This window comes from Drosophila gunungcola (genome assembly GCF_025200985.1).
Source record: "Drosophila gunungcola strain Sukarami chromosome Y unlocalized genomic scaffold, Dgunungcola_SK_2 000041F, whole genome shotgun sequence".
NCBI classification, from domain to species: Eukaryota; Metazoa; Arthropoda; class Insecta; order Diptera; family Drosophilidae; genus Drosophila; species Drosophila gunungcola.
Window position 1 is genome coordinate 371,347 of NW_026453196.1, and position 17,986 is coordinate 389,332.

Here is a 17,986-nt window from a genome sequence, read left to right on the forward strand (position 1 = left end):
GGGGAAATGTTAGTCTTGAAACTCCCAACTAATCCGGATGCAGGAGGAGTCAAGGGCAACAGGGTCAAATTGTGAACAATGGACCTTGGACCCGGGCAAAACAGAGACACTGTGAATAACGCTGAACATTAGACGGCAAGGGTAACAAGGTCGAACGGTCAATTGGCGGACTGCGGTCCTGCACAAAGAGATGCACCGTAGGCTAACGATGCGGCAGTGGACCCTGGACCCGATCACTCGATCTGGAGAAGAGGTAAAACGGGACCATCACAGGCTATAAAAGCTCAGCACGAATTACATTAATACTCAATACATTACAGTCGAACAATTAAAATTTTCATATGGTCGCAAGGTATCCTCTTTTTAAATATCTGTTCCTCCAAAGCTTTTAATGTTTTAAATAATACAAGAATTTGTTACTAACAAACAAAAAAATAATAATTGATCGTCTTCGAAAAATAATGCAACTTAGCAATTGTTTCATCGGAGACAGTATATTTACAACAACAAGTGCAATGTCGCCGCCCGCTACTGAGATAACTCGGTCTCCTTTGCCAGCACTATCTTAAGCTGCGCTGCTCCAACGCAGTCATGGAGTTCGCAATACCCTTACCCTTCACCCGACTACATCAGCTTGTGCGCTCACTAATACGGTGCCCTCAATAACAACTGTCGTATCGACTACAACAACAACAACTTCAACATCGACCAACGTGTGGCCGATTTTGGCATCGCGAGCAATACTCGCTACTGCTGCAGAGCTCTCACAATCTACGCTTGTACAGACTGGGATCGATAGGAATGTACAAATAAAAAGAAAACTTAGTCCGCAAAGAGCTAAACAAGAAAATTTGCCTAAACTTACGAAAACTTCAAAAAATACCACTAAGGCAACTTCTGAAAACAAATTTGCCAGCGAGCTCGAAAAAGATGAGGGTCAACCACCCCAAGCCAATAAAATTGTAAAGCCATCACCTATGTACATTAGAGATCAAAATTGTTCAGATCTAATTAATAAACTTAAGCAAAAAATAGGGAAAAACAAGAGGTAAAAAGAGGTAATATATCTGAAATCAAACTCGCATCCTTTTTTTGATGCGAATGTTTCGTTACCGCCCCCCTGCTCCTCGAGACGGGCTCGGAACTCTCTCATGTGGCGATCTGCGCCGACGAAATTGGTGGCGTTGTCGCACCACACCTTCTCCGGAATCCCGCGACGACTCACGAACCATTGAAATGCCAACAAGAACGCATCAGTGGTTAGGTCACACACTAACTCTAAGTGGACCGCTTTGGACGCAGAACAGACGAACAAGGCCAAGTACGACTTGTACGGTGCCTTGCCACGGATACAATACGTTGTGCTGAAGGGACCACAAAAATCAACGCCACAAATATTGAACGGGCGGAGAGCTCGAAGTCTATCTGCTGGCAAGTTCCCCATAATTTGCGTCAAGAGTTGGCGCTTACAGCGAAATCAGCGCATGCACGACCGAACTGTTCGTCGGCAGACTTCTTGAGCATTAACTAGCCATATTTTTTCGAGCAGACGACTTACGAGAGGTCGTGGGCCAGAGTGACAGTTCGTAACGTGCAGGTATGACACATAGGATCTGACGAACTGTGAGGTTTTAGACAGCAACAACGGGAATTTGGCTTCGTACGGGATAGGAGCATTCAATAACCGACTCGTAGCAATGTCGAGGAGCACCGATCTAATTTATTTTCCTGAAGAAAAAGGTTTAACTTTTGAATATTCATTCGGATAATTTTTCCGAATTTTACTTATGTCGTCCCTGAATTCGTGAAATTGGATAGCTTCGACAATTTTATCAAAAGCGAAATCCAGTTCTCTTGGCGAAATACTTTTTTCAAAGGGCTTCGACACCTTTCTGCACCTTTGAATAAAACGAAAAACCCACACGAAAACTCTCAGAAGCTTCAGGTGCGACGAAAAAGACTCTATTTTCTGAAGCACATAATTTGGCTCTGGGCTGACTACGAGAGCTATTGCCGATTTGCGTAGCTCCATCGACATTACATCAGCCGGCAGTTCGAAATGTTTATTTACAGGCCAATTATTTTCTGAGTCTAGCAAGAACGAAGGCCCACCGAACCAAATGGACGTTGTAAGCTCCTCTACGTCACATCCTCGGGACACTATATCTGCTGGGTTGACTTTCGTGGGAACGCGTCTCCAAATTGCTTTCTCCGACCACTCCTGAATTTCTGCAACCCGGTTCGAAACAAAAACCGACAACGACGAGGGATGGGTTTTAATCCAGTGTAAAGTGATCTCGGAGTCTGTCCACAGGAAAACATTCTCAATGGGAGAATTTAGCAATGGCCTGACACGATTATAGAGATCTGCTAAAAGGTGAGCTGCACACAGCTCAAGGCGAGGCAAAGTTTTCGTCTTGAGGGGAGCTACTTTCGATTTGGCGGTCAATAAAGACACTTTCAAACCTTCAGCAGTTTGAGTCCGAATGTAGATGCACGCTCCATACGCTCGCATGGAAGCGTCAGCGAAACCATGTATTTGAATCGGGACTTGTGGATCTGTGTTGACGAATCGCGATACCTTAATTTTAGGCAGCTGCAGAAGCGTCGCTTTAAACGTCTCCCACGACGTGAGCAACTGCATCGGTAGCGACTCGTCCCAATCTAATTTTCGAAGCCACAGTTCCTGCAACATCTTTGCCTTTGCGACCAAAGGACACAAGAGGCCAAGTGTGTCGAAAAGTCGAGCAGTCACTGACAAAAAATTTCACTTTGACGCGCGAAGATCTAGGAAACAGTCATCCAACCAAAATTGAAAGTAATCTTCAACCGGTAACCAAACCACGCCAAGGGTCTTGGTTACGTGTGAGTCTGCCATAAGTGGCATTACAGCGCTATCAGATGCGGATAACTCTGGGCAATTTGAAAACCACTTTGCCTATTCAAAGCCTGCCTCTTGAAAGACCTGAGAAACTTTGTCTCGAAGGCTTTGCAGGTCCTCAACGCATCCGGCGCCAGTCAACAAATCGTCAACATAAAAATCATTCTGAATAACCTTTGCGGCTTTTGGATGAGTTGCTTGCGCCATCTCTCCTAGCCGCATTAAACACCGAATCGCCAAAAAGGGTGCTGGCGAAGTTCCATATGTAACGGTGTTCAACTTAAAGATTTTCAGGGACTCAGAAGGATCTCGTCTCCATACTATGAGCTGGAAGTTACGATCAGCTTCGTCCACCATCACTTGGCGCTACATCTTTTTGACGTCGGCCGCAAGGGCAAACTTATGCAATCTAAACCGAAGCAGAGTCGAGTACAGCTCCTCTTGAATAGTTGGGCCTACCATCAAGATGTCATTCAACGCTACCTGCGTAGAAGTACGGCTCGATGCATCGAAAACTACTCTCAACTTAGTTGAAGTACTTTGTGGCCGTAAAACGCATTGGTGCGGAATGAAATAGTGCGGAGTATTCGGAATTTTGTCATTGGTGGAAGACATGTGGCCCAGTGAAACATATTCCTCCATGAATTCAATATACATCTTCTTCAGCGAAGGGTCCTTTGACAATTTCCTTTCTAGCGACAAAAATCTACGTTTCGCAACTTCGTATGACGAACCAAGAGTATTTGGGTCAGATTTAAACGGCAAACGAACCGAAAATCTACCGGACGACAATCTTTGAGTATTTTTCTCAAAGTGTTGTTGACAGAGTTGTTGCTCAGGAGTATGGACTTTAGCCTTGGGCGGCAAGTCCTCCACAGACCAAAATTTCTGCAGGGTTGTGTCAATTGACTCCAACGCTTCCTCCTGGCAGCTGAGATGTACCATTTTTTCAGCGTTTTTATTATTTTCAGAGGCACATCTGCCTGACACTATCCAGCCGAGAACTGTCTTTTGTAGGATGGGGAATTCAGGCCCCTGCTTTATCTGGCCAATAGATAAAAGTTCAAAGAATGTTTCAGCGCCGATAAGCATATCTATTTTTTGGGGCTTGAAGAAGAATGGATCTGCCAACTGAATATTTTCAGGCACCCTCCACCCGCTGGTGTTCACCGCTTGATCCGGATGATAACCAGAAATATTTTTCATAATCCAAAAATCGGACGACAATTGGCTGTTCCCTATTCGCGACTTCACAATCGTGTGTATTTTTTTTGTGGCTTGGGCATTAGTTCCACCAATGCCTCGCAAGCTCATGCACACGTCCTCTCTTGTAATTTTGATCCTCTGAGCGAGCTCGTCGGTTACAAAGTTTAATTGTGAACCAGAGTCGAGCAACGCTCGAGCTAATACAAACTCGCCGCTTTTTGTTTGGACGCTCACAACAGCAGTTGCAAGAATGACTCGATCCGATGCATTCGCATGCAAAACATGCGAAGTGGATGGAGACTCCTCCATGAGCGTGGGCTGAGAAGGAGGTGGCAACGCGAGATTTGTGTTTGGGGCATATATATGTAGCAAAGTGTGATGTGAGGAATTGCACACTCTACATCTGTTCGATTTGCATTTTTTGACCGTGTGACCCTTTCTTAAACAGTTAATGCATAAGGGTGCTCTTTTAGCGAAATCGAATCTTTGCTGAACTGTCAGGGCTGCGAAGGAAGCGCAGTTTCCAATCTGATGTTCAGCTGAGTTGCAATACATGCATTGAACAGAGTCGTTCCTGGCAGCGACAAACGAAAAACTCCTATTTCCATTCTTCTTAGGGTTAGATTGGGCCTGCTGAACAGTTTTGGGCTTGGAAGCCTCTTCTGCTACCATGTGTTGGTATCGCCTGTTGAGGGCCGCCTCACATTCGCTCCAAAGTGGAAGCGAAGTATAATCTAACTGTTTCTTCCCATTTTCTTTTAGTTCCTGCATCGACCTTGCTCATTACCAGATGTATTAAAATGGCATTAGTAATGCGTCTATCATCCCCAATAGACAGCAAGGAGTCATACAAGGCTGTGACCGTGTCGATGAGGGTTCTCAAGGCTGTAGCTGAAGGCTGGGAAATTTTTTGCAAATTAAAAAGTGTCGATATGTTGTCAAAAAAAATAAGACAATCATTATCGTACACCCGCTTCAGGCTAGCAAGGGCTTTGGGATAATTTTCCGCAGTGACTTGGAAGGCCCTAACTGTTCCTAAAGCGTCTCCAGCTAAACACGAAATTAAATGATTGAATTTTTCAATATCGTGTAAAGTGTCATCTTTGTCAACGAAAGTTTCGAAAAGGCTTATAAAATTTTTAAATTCGGAGTGTTTTCCGCTAAAAGTTGGGAGTGCAACGCTCGGCAGACGGCATTGAGGCGGGCGATTTGCTGGCGGAGCGGATTTCTCGATATTATTTTGTTTGGACTTATTTAAAATTGAAATCAGCAATGACTTTGTCATTACGGCCCTCTCTTCCAACTCTTCGCGGTATACATCTTTTGTATCTTTCACTTCTATTTGGTTTTGCAAAAGTGAAGCATTTTCAATGTGCGTATTTAGAATCTCTAATCGACACTCAAGCTCGACCGGATTTATAGATAATTTAGCTTCTTTTAAGTGGCGATAAGTTCGGTTAATACTTTTCATGCAAACATCTCGTTGATGTTTAAGCTCTTCGATATCCTTAGTTGCCATTGCGTTTATTTGTATTTATTTAGTTGGTATCGAAGAGGTGTTAAATATTTATTTTTATTAAATTATTTATTTTTTTTTTTTTGTTAAATAATAAAATAATATCAACGATCGCACACGGTGTAAGGGAGCTAAGTGCCGAGAGAATTACAGCGAAAAATCTAAATAGGGTTTTTATATTTTTTTTTTATATAAACCCTGCGACAGTATATGCCGCACGCACGCACTGTAGGGGAGTTACCGCTCAAGCTCAAGCGTACCGACAAAACGAACAAACGTTTAGGCAGACCGAAAATTGCACTGCTGCAGCGATCGAGAACAAAAACGACAAAAGATAACTCGAAATAGCGGCAGCGGTGTCGGTGTGCGTGTGTATGTGTACGCGGCTAGCGGTTCTTCCTATGCAGATGCTAACGGAGAATGATACACTGACCGATAACTAAGGGCAACGAATATATAAGCCTGATGCCAAAATGCGCGCAAAATTATGAAAAGCGCGGAAAATTGGAAAAGCGCGGGAAAATTCTGAAAAGCGCGGGAAATGTTCGTACAAACTGCAGCGAAAGTTATTGCCGCTAATTTTCTGAGAGCTTCAATTTTTACAATTTGCACTTTTTTTTTTTTTCAGCTATTTTTATTTATACCCTAAATTGGTGCTCACTACGACGAAAGTTGGGGGAATTAAGTTCGCACTAATTGGGTCGACGACGAGTATTTTATTGCTTGTTCTTTGGCCAAAGCGATTCACATATAATTCGAAATAGATTATGTTTATTGTAGAATTTTGGTTGTTAGTACATGCAAATTTTTATTTCTTGGTTAGAATGCTCACTATCTACCGATTTTTACACGAATGCAAAAAGTTGAAAGATGGGCCAAAACACAATTGACAAAACGCCACAGATTAACTTTCAACTTTTGGCACTCTATACCTGGATGGCCGACTTGATAATTGCAACTTCCTTTTTGTCTTCCATTTGGCGGCAGCAGCAAATTGAGCAATTAAAATTGCCGAAACGTCAGGCGCAACTTCAAGAACGGCAGAAAATTTCCAGCGACGAAATTTTTGAATTTAATTTGTTGGCCGAACCGACACGAATAAATTGGTTGTTGTTGGTATTGTTTATAGTTTTCACCGACAAAAAAAATTAAAACTCGCGAACTCTACTGCTGATCACGTCGGGGTCACCATGAAAAATTTAATACTATTTTGTATTAACAACGCGAAAACTTTGTGAACGCAGTAGTTCGAGACGATTTTAATTTGCGAAAAATTGTGAAACTATGTCGAAAGCGCGACGAAAAGGAGTGGCTACGATGATGTTCGATTGATCACTGACTATTATATTTCAATAATTTCTCTTAGAACCTAACTTATGCTACGGTGGCGAGAGACGGGGCGAATTCGCAAGAGCGAACAGACGAAAGCTTTATTGGCTCCCGCTCTCGCCCTACAACTAGTGATTTAAATACAAGCGCTGAGTGCGCAAACACTCACGGAGGGACCGAAACCCTTATCAAACAGCACATTAGGCATCACCTTCTGGAGGCGTTTGCCTTCAACCACCTACAGGCCACATCCCTACGAATCAACATAACCAGCGGTCCAGTCACCCTATCGGCTGTGTATTGTCCCCCACGATTTAATATATCAGAGAGTGAATTATTTGGCTTTTACAACTCATTGGGTAACTGTATTATAGCTGCAGGTGACTATAATGCGAAACACCACTACTGGGGCTCTCGCCTTATTAACCCCAAAGGATGCCAATTATACAATGCTATTATCAAACCCAGTAATAAGCTAGATTTTTATTCACCAGGTACTCCTACATAGATTTTGCTGTAACTAGGAGAGTGCCATCCAGGCTGATACATGTTGAAACCCTGGCGGAACTGTCATCTGACCACTCGCCTGTTTTACTCTGTCTATCTGAACATCCAAAATTTCTAACATCCAATACAACAAACTGGCTAAAGTATAAAAAATATATAAGCTCACACTTTGAAATCGAACCTAAAATCTCCTGTGAAGCTGATATTGAAAACTCACTCAAACATGTAATGGATGTAAAGTCCTCTGCTGCCAAGCACTCTTCCCCCGAACTTTCAGGCTCATTCCCCCCAAAAACTACACGTACAACTATACAGATCCGGTCGCTCCTTCAAGAAAAGCTGCCACTTCGCCGAGACTGGCAGGCACACCGCTCCCCAGCCACTAAACAAAGGTTTAAAGAAGCTTGTCGAAAGTTGTCTAAAACTTTACTAACTGAAAAGAATCAGACTCAACGTGCGCAACTTTCGCCCACAAGCAACAAATTTCCACTCTGGAGAGCGCACCCAAACATTTAACCACCAATAGAACCCGATTTTCCAATTCGACCACCAAAAGGTGGGTGGGCCCGTAGTGACGAGGAAAAGAACTCTATTCGCCTCTTACTTAAAAAATTTCTTCCAACCGCATCCGCCGACAAACCAATTCGCTTTACCAAACATCTCACCAGCGGAGCCTTCCTCCTCAATAATTCTTGAAACAAGCACAATCATAAAAACCATTGCAGAACAGATGAATCCAAAAAAAGCCCCTGGCCATGATTTAATTTCGCTTAAAATGATAATTGAATTGCCTCTATGCGCAGTCAAAAGCATAACCACCATATTCAACTCAATTCTTAAATGGGGCTATTTTCCCACACAATGGAAAAAGTCTGTTATTACAATGATACCAAAACCAGGCAAAGACAAATCCCAACCTTCGTCCTACAGGCCTTCCGTGCCTATCAAAGCTATTTGAAAAACTGCTTTTGTGCCACCTCAGAACACACCTCCAAAATGACAGAGCGATCCTCCTACATCAGTTCGGCTTCAGGGAAATGCACGGAACTATCGAACAGGTAAACCGCATAACAGCTGAAATACGCACAGCGTTTGAATGCAGGGAATACTGCAATGCCTTATTCCCAGACGTATCTCAAGCCTTCGACCGCGTTTGGATTGACGGTCTGGTTCATAAAATCAAGACTGTCCTACCACAAAACACCCACAAATTACTTTAATCTTACCTTAAAGACAGAGTATTTAATGTCAGATGCAAACACTTCTTCAACGCCAACCACAATATCGAAGCTAGAGTACCCCAAGGAAGTGTGCTCGGACCAATCTTGTATGTACTATACACGGCCGACATTTCCACAAGCAGTCAGACAACTCTATCCACCTTTGCAGATGACACAGCTATAACCAGTCGTTCAAAATGTCCAAAAACAGCAAAAGCGTATTTAAAAAACCACCTGGGGGCCGTAGAAAAATGGCTAGCAGTTTGGCGGATACAAGTAAACGAACTAAAATGCAAAGACATTACGTTTACACTCAATCGGGCAACCTGCCCACATCAAACAACAAAACAAAGTCACATACCTGGGCATCCACTTAGACAGGGCATCCACTCAAAATGTCCAAAAACAGCAACAGCGTATTTAAAAAACCACCTGAAGGCCGTAGAAAAATGGCTAGCAGATTGGCGCATACAAGTAAACGACCAAAAATGCAAAGACATTACGTTTACACTCAATCGGGCAACCTGCCCACATCAAACAACAAAACGAAGTCATATACCTGGGCATCGACTTGACAGGCGGCTTACCTGGAGAAAGCACATTGAAGCGAAGAAGATTTCCATAAAACTCAAGGCCAACAGTTTCCACTGCCTCATCAATTCCCGCTCACCCCTGCCACTGGAACTCATTGTAGTTATTTACAACTCTTGTTTAAAGCCAACTTGGATGAACAGGTCTGAACTCTGGAGAAACGCAAGCAGTAGCAACATAGAAATCATCCAACGAATACAGTCGAAGATACTGCGAACAATAACTGGGGCCCCCTGGTATATTCGCAACGCAAATATCCACAGGGACCTGGATATAAAACCCGTTAAAGAAGAAATTGATGGTAAAGTCTCGAAGTACGAAGCTAGACTATCAATACATCCAAACCAACTAGCAAGGCAGCTCAGGCGGCTCAGTAACCACTCTCGGTTACAGCGCAACGACCGCCCACTCCTGCCCAACTTAGGGCCATTAACCAATTAACAATTACAATACAGTATAGGTTAAGATTTGAATACTTATTGTAAGTCTCTTCTAGAGAAGATTCAATAAACAAATAAAACGTAAAAAAAAAAAAAAATTTCGTAAACTGAATTTGATGGTGCTGAGGGACTGCTTTCCCGTTCCGGTAATCTTTGAAGTGCTGGAAAAGCTGCAAAAAGCGAGATATTTTACAGTGATAAACTTGGAGAATGGCTTCTTCCACGTTGCTATTGAAGAGGACAGCAAGAATTACACAGCATTTATCACCAAATCAGGACTCTACGAATTCAATAAAACACCTTTTGGATTTCGGAACTCGCCGGCTGTTTTATTCACTATGGAAACCACGTATTTCAAGAGCTGATGAACAAGGATGTTCTTTATTTATATATGGATGATATAATAATTCACGCCGAAACTGCAGAACATTGTTTGGAAAAGATGACACTAATTTTCAAAACAGCTGGAGCGTTTGGCTTAAAGATCAAGTGGCAAAAATGTCACTTCTTGCAGGAAAGGATTTACAACATTGGCCACAACATTGGAAATGGAAACCTATGGCCTGGGCAAGAGAAGACGGCAGCAGTCAGTAAATTTCCGGTGCCGAAGAATGTCAGAGTAGTCCAAGCTTGTCTGGGGTTGACTGGATTTTTCCGGAATTTTGTCTTGAACTACTCCCAGATTGCTGACCTGCTGCGAAATTAAGGAATATACCAGAAATCCCGAACGCCAGAAAAAGGGAGCGTGGGGAAGGTGGTAGTTCACCGATCGAGTTGGCGGTCTCTTATGTCGGAATGGTAAGACGGGACGGACGTGTCTCCCGCAGTAATTTTTCGTGTAATCCGAGTAACGCCTCGACCGCGCGACGGCACACGGCAAGTTAATAAGTGGGCTGATCAGTGTTTTGAGGTTAGTATACATAATATTCCTCTCCGGTGTTGCGGACTCGTAGGAGCAAATTAGATAAATAAAATAATCTAGAAAAAAATAAAGAGAAGTGAAAGTGAAATCCCTCGTTTGTGCTTTTTCTATTCGTAGTCGATCAATAGCTTCTCTCCTCGTAGTATTTGTGACCTGTACGAGGACACCGATCGGACTCCAGCCCGCCATTGAGGGATTCACCCAGGATCGACGCACGGCACCTGGATGCCGCCAGTAGACGCCCGCTTACCCGCCGATCTACAAGGGCGAGACACACGGAGCAGCACGGCTCCCACTCAGCATCTGCTCCCCGATGTTGACTCTCATCGCCTGGATAAATCCAGAGGACGTACCACGCGCTGTCCGAGATCTTGGAGGGCCCAGCGGCACGGTGGTTTCGCACGAGCCACCTACAGTCGGCCTCATGGGGAAATTTCTGGAGGGAATTCCTCGACTCCTTCCTACCACCTCGATATTTCGAGCGGTTGGAAACTTTCAAAACTTACTTGATCGAGCTCAGAACCAAGATGCAGCAAGCCGGCTATCGAGAAGAGGAAGAATTGTACCGAGCATACGAAAATATGGCTCCAGAACACCGGCTATACATTAAACGCAGTGAATTCGTGACTTTGACACAGTTGACCCATAAGGCCACGGAATATGAGAGTGTCAAACAACTCGAGACGACTCGACGCGAGCCAAGAGCAACCATGGACAGGAACCAAGAAGAACCTCAACTTCACCGATCGCCGAACCCATTCCGGAATCCGGTGAATACAACGCAGACAGGACACGTGACCCACCAGATGGTCGGTCAAGGAACCTCTCGAGTGGACATACGGCGGGCCTGTAATCGCTGTGGAGAGAACGGACATCACCAAAGGGACTGCCCCAACCGACGTCGGGATTTCTGTTGGGACTGTGGGCGACCAGGAGTTTTAACTATAGAACGCCTCCGCCGGAACCCGGGTGCGGCGGAGACGAACGGAGAAGCAACCCGACCCCAGTACCAAGCATACGAAAATATGGCTCCAGAACACCGGCTATACATTAAACGCAGTGAATTCGTGACTTTGACACATTTGACCCAAATGGCCACAGAATATGAGAGTGTCAAACAACTCGGGTGCTGCGGAGACGTACGGAGCAGCAACCCGACCCCAGTAAATCCCCCGTTAAGGTTACATGGCGGGCTCATCACAGCAGCAATAGAAGTCGGAGGACAACAGGTGGACGCCACCATTGATACAGGGGCATCGAGGAGTTTCGCCAGCGAAAGTTTTTCTCGCCTGGCCGCATGTGCAGGCGAGTTACGGGATGTTGTCACTAGAATAGTGTTGGCCGACCGGTCATGTCTGGATGTGACGAAGCTCTGGCGAACCTCGGTTGCGTTGGCCGGCACTACGGTACTCTTACCTATGTTGGTAATGCATAATACTTGGGATGGACTACCTCAAAGTAGCGGGAACTCAGGTGCGATGTGGGCGAGCTACCCTCGACTTGCAATATAAATCCCAAGCGGTAGGAGACCCTCTTTTACTTATAAAGACGTGAGGCAGCGAGGAGGAAACGGTACGCTCTGTTGAGGTTGGGGCCCATTTGGGAACTGCCAGGCCAGAAGAAGCAGAGGTGCTCAGTCCTATTCCTACGCGGGCTACGACCCCCAACATCGACGCCGGCGCGCCCATTAGGACGGGGACGGTAGAACACGACGAGCAGCGACAGAGCGCACCATTAAGCCCGGCCCATCATCGACCGGGAATTGGCCTTATTCGAGAGGCTGCACGGGGTGTCTCACTAACGTCATGCGCGGCGATAAGCCCGTAAAACAAAGGTATTATCCCGGAACCCCGCGGTGCAACATGTCATCGATTCCCAAGTAGACGAACTGCTCCGTGACGGGGCCATCGAACCTTCCAGAAGCCCGCACAGCGCTCTCATAGTATTGGTCAAGAAGAAGACTGGCGATTGTGTGTAGACGCAGTTAAACGCACACTCAGTGCCCGACGCCTACCCAGTCCCGAGAATCAATCACATTCTGGAGAAATTACGCCACGCTCGATATATCTCCACGTTGGACTTGAAGCACGGCTATTGGCAAATTCCCATGGCTAGGGATAGTCGCTAATATACAGCGTTCACGGTCCCTGGGAGAGGATTGTATCAATGGAAAGTCATGCCCTTTGGGCTGCATTCTGCCAATGCCACGTTTCAACGCGGTTTGAATAGCGTAATCGGTGTGGAGATGGAACCGGTTGCCTTCGCTTACCTAGACGATATTATTATCATAAGCGCAACAGAAGAACAGCACTTCACTCATCTCTCGAATTTAAGGATAAATCCAAAGAAGTGTTGCTTCTTCAAGCAGAAACTCGTTTACCTCGGCCACGTCATCAGCAGTGACGGAATTCAGACTGATCCCGAGAAGGTGTCTGCGATCAACGGGCTGAAGGCCCCCTCTAACTTAAAGGAACTCCGTCAAGGGATGGCCTCGTGGTATCGGAGATTTGTCCCTAGCTTCTCGACTATCGTGCAACCGATGACTGCGCTACTAAAGATAGGACGGAAGTGGACCTGGGGACCAGAACATCAAGCCGCCTTGGAAGAAATTTAAAGATGCCTGACTACTGTCCCCGTATTAGGTTGTCCGGATTTCGACCAGAAGTTCATTTTGCAAACAGACGCGAGTGACGTCGGCTTGGGCGTAGTTTTATCACAGGGCTCCGAAAGTCAAGAAAAGGTCATTGCATACGCTAGCCGGCGACCAACCCCCGCGGAACAGAACTACACTACCACGGAGAAAGAGTGTCTGGCCATAATCTGGGCAATCAGGAAGATGGGGTGCTACCTGGAAGGGGACCGATTCAAGGTCGTTACCGACCATCTAGGTCTCAAGTGGGTAAATTCTATTGAGAGCCCATCCGGACTACTACCCGTGGAAGCTCTGTGTGCCCCCTTCCCGTAGAGGCCTACGTCTTATATGAGTGCCACGATTCCCCAACCCCAGGACACTTGGGAGTCCGAAAAATGATCACTCGTCTGACGCAGAGGTTTTTCTGGCCAGGTATGTATCGCGACGCGAACCGCCATGTTCGCCATTGCGAATCTTGTCAAAAGTTTAAGACGGTACAGACCAAAGCGGCAGGTAAGATGGTAAACCGTGTCGTCAGTGAACCTTTCAACATTCTGTGTGCGGACTTTGTCGGAAATTCTTTGCTTCTGGTGTTTCACGACGTATTCTCGAAATGGGTAGAATTGATCCCACTCCGGAAAGCCACCGCAGCTCAAGTGCAGAAAGCGTTTCGGGAGCGCATACTTTCGCGAGTGGGCATCCAACGGAAGTTCATTTGCGACAATGGAGCCGTGTCCTAAAGGACTATTTCACCAAGCTCGGCGTAGAAATCCAGTACACGGCTCCATATTGCCCACAGGAGAATCCCACAGAAAGGACCAATCGCACTGTGAAGACGCTGATATCCCAGCTGTCGGAAGGCGACCAGAGCTCGTGGGATAATATGTTGCCAGAGATATCCTTCGCGATCAATAGCAGTATATCGGATTCTACGGGGTATAGCCGAGCATTCTTAACTCAAGGACGGGAACCACGCTTGCCTGCGATGCCTCCAAGGAATCTTCGACATCGTACGAGCAAATCTTCAACGAGCGTCTCATGACCAGGCGAGACATTACAACCTACGAAGGCGAGAATGGAGACCAACGCTCGGCAGTTGAGTCTGGCTGCGACAGCATCCCTTATCGAAAGCAGCCGAGGGATTCGCTGCCAAACTTGCTCCCAAGTATGACGGCCCTTACACTGTTACGAAGTTCACATCTCCGAATTTGGTACGCCTGCAGCGCCCCGGAGATCGACGGCGGTGGATCGCCAACATATCCCAGCTCAAACCATACTACGCAGAAGCCACTCCAGACAGGATCGACGACAGCGTCGCCGGACTGAGTAACCCGAAATAGTAAGCAGCATGCAGTCGCAGATAAATTTAATAACCATTGTATAACCACCGTATAACCATTGTATAACCATTGTATAAGACTCGTATAACCATTGTAATAGAAATCAGTAGAGCAGTAAAGCAGCAGCAGAAATGTATAGAACGCGTTATGGATTATTTGGATGATGGAAGAATGGGCAGTTCTAGAAGGAGGAATTCAGCAGACGCAGAGAGAAAAAGTGACGCCGTAGGAAAAAAGCCAAAAAAAAGCGGACAAAGAGAAACATTTGTATTTTTTTTTCATATTTTTTTATATAAACATAATAATAATAAAAGGCAAGTTGAGATTAACCATCTCAGCTCACATATTATGATATTATAAATAAAACGAGAACGAAATCTAACCTCGGCAAGCCAATTTTTAATACCCTTGCAGACATTGCCGGAATTGCTAAACTGTTAAACTCAGCTTACAAACGGTATTAAAAGAGAAGAACAGACGATCATGGCTTTATCGACTCCCCTATATATATAAGTTAAATTGTAATTATATAAAAAAACGAGGACAGAAGATAACTTCTGCAAGCCGAAGTTTAATTAATGCATAGGTAGCGAGAAGAATAACACAAGTGTAACAATTATTCCTATGGAAGCAATAATATATATTCGCCTGATCACGCTGATCAAGGTATGCACAAAAAAATAAGGTACAAAATAAAATTAACGTTAAAATAATGTCAATTGCTTGTATACTGCGCAAAATATCATGAAAAGTATAAAGTTTAAAGCGATTTCACCCTAATGTTTCCATGGGAGCTAAAGGATATAGACGTCCGATCGGCACGCGCTTTTACCCTGATTCTTCTTATCTTCATTTCTTCCAATTAATATCCGATTGTTCCTATTAGAGCTATGGGATATAAACGTCCGATCGGGGCGCTTATCAAACTTGATCTGCGTGCACATGTTTTAGGACTACGGTAAATGTTTCAGATCACTAGCTTTAAAACTGAGCTCTGAGGTCTTCCAGCCCAGACGTGCGATACAAATTTTCAAAATTAGTTTACTCACAGTTTCTTGTAGTTCACCATAAAAAAGACTTGCAAAAATTGATGTCAATAGCTTTTACACAGCGCAAAATAAAAATTCAATATTATGTAATTATAAATAAAACGAGAACAAAACCTAACTTCGGCAAACCGATTTTTAATACCCTTGCAGACATGGCCGAAATTGCTAAAATTGCATAGGTAACGATTCCAGCGCTTACACATCCCAACGGGTTGATGGTCGTTAAGAGAAGATAGAAGTAGAACTGGCTTATTATTAAACCATATGACACAAACAATATTGTTGTTGATCTCAGCGCTGAAAACGCAGGGCTGTTATCCAGCTTTGTTCTTCTCGCTACATTTGTCGCGTTATCTATTCAGCTGAGCTACAGCGAAAACATGTACAAAAATATGAAGTCAAGCTTTTGGCAAGTCAGTTATACAAAATCGCTGCAACTCCGAGCACAGCTAATAAAATCAAGAAATAATTTCAATTGAACCTATTGTGCGTTTAATTTATATTTCTAAACTAAAGGGTGGCATTTCGGTTGTTTTCCCTGATTACTGATTACTGATTACGTCTGCTACTAACTCAAACCATCCAATTTGCCTATTTTGCGATGCTAGAGATCATTATTTGCCAAAATGCTCCCGATTTTTAAGCTTGAGTCCCAATCTTCGATATAGGGAATCAAAGAAAAATGCACCTTTGCCTCAACTGTTTACGCAAAGGCCATAGCTTGCACCAATGTAAGTCAACTCATTGTAAACATTGTCGCATGAAGCACCATTCATTACTGCACATTATCCCAGAGCCATCCATACCATCGACCTCAGTTTCATCTCCATCATCCGACCCATCTATAAGCTCTCAGCCATTACCATCGACTTCATCATCACTAGTGTTATGCTCATCTCCATTATTACAACCTAATCACCATTTAACGCACTCTCCATTACAAACCTTAAATACAATGCCAATGAATTACGTGCTGCTCCCAACTGCTACAATCTACGTAAAAAATAGAGTTGGTGCATTTATGCCTTGCCGAGCAAATATTAGATTCAGTTTCTCAGTTAAACTTTATTACTACGCGCCTAGCTAGCCAACTTAATTTGAAAATTAGACATTCGCACACACTAATTTCTGGGATAGGGGAATCTTCCATGAACTCTGATAAGGCAGTCGATATTCTGGCGCAATCACGGGATGCAAGCTATCGTGCGTCATTCGCAGCTGTTGTAACCCATAGTATTACTGATTACCAGCCAAATTTCAATATAAATACTACAGGATGGAAGATGCCACAAAACATTTCGCTAGCTGACCCTCATTTCAACCAGTCACAACGTATTGATCTTTTAATTGGCGCTGGTCTGTTCTTCGAAATAATAGCTAAAGGGAAAATTAATTTGGATAGCACCTTGCCCACGCTTTAAAACACCAAGCTTGGTTGGATAGTTTCTGGAGGGATGTCAAGTATGCTAAATCGCAAATCTGTCTTGTCTGCCGTTGTCAAGGATCCTGCTGATCTTTCCGATGATGACACACTTGCTGCCGTAGTAAAGCGGTTTTGGGAGATTGAAGACATTAGTTCAGAAAAACCATCGATGCTGGCCGAGGACTTATGATGCGAGCAGCATTTCAAAGAAAATTGCATTAAGCTGGAGAATGGTCAATATTCGGTTCGCCTTTTATCCACTTTAGGATTCGAATCTTTAGGTGACTCCTACTGTCTGGCCCGTCGTCGTTTTAAAAGATTGGAATCAAAACTAATCTGAAAGCGCAGTATTCGGCATTTTTACAGGAATACCTCAACTTAGGCCAAATGTCTCTCGCATTAAGGGATCCAGCAGTGCCAAAATTTTTCTCGTCTCACCATTCTGTTCAGAAGCTTGAAAGCACTACCACTAAACTTCGTGTCGTCTTTGATGGTTCTGCAAAAACTACATCTGGGATAGCTCTAAACGACTTGCATCTAGCAGGACCAACAACTCAGCAAAAAATCTTTAATATTTTGCTTCGGCTTAGATTTTTTAAAGTAGCTCATTGTGGAGACATCTGCAAGATGTACCGCTGCGTTCGTGTTTCGTACCCTGATGACTTTTTGCAATGTATCATTTGGCGAGAGAACTCCACAGATAAATTGAGTGTTTATAAACTAAACACAGTAACTTATGGCTGCCTTCTTGGCTATAAGAGCCATGCATCAGCTCTCTTATGATGAAGAGGAATCATTTCCAGTTGGAGCTAAAATCGTTGGTAGAGATTTCTATGTGGACGATCTAATCTCTGGTGGCGATTCAGTTGAAGAGGTGAAAGAAATTCGTCATCAGGTAAAGGAGCTACTGGCGCGCGGACACTTTCCGAT

At 44.3% G+C, this 17,986-nt stretch overlaps 1 protein-coding gene across 1 annotated transcript in view; it reads right to left on the bottom strand.

Annotated features, from left to right (window-relative positions):
* Window positions 1-2,986: 2,986 nt before the first annotated feature.
* The window catches only part of LOC128261177 (uncharacterized), a 34,865-nt gene continuing 19,865 nt past the window's right edge, over window positions 2,987-17,986 (bottom strand). Inside the window, exon 2 of the mRNA XM_052994725.1 lies at window positions 2,987-4,862. Within this exon, the coding sequence (XP_052850685.1) occupies window positions 3,248-4,858 (1,611 nt within the window). The 5' untranslated portion in view covers window positions 4,859-4,862 and the 3' untranslated portion in view covers window positions 2,987-3,247. The remainder of the gene's footprint in view (window positions 4,863-17,986) is intronic.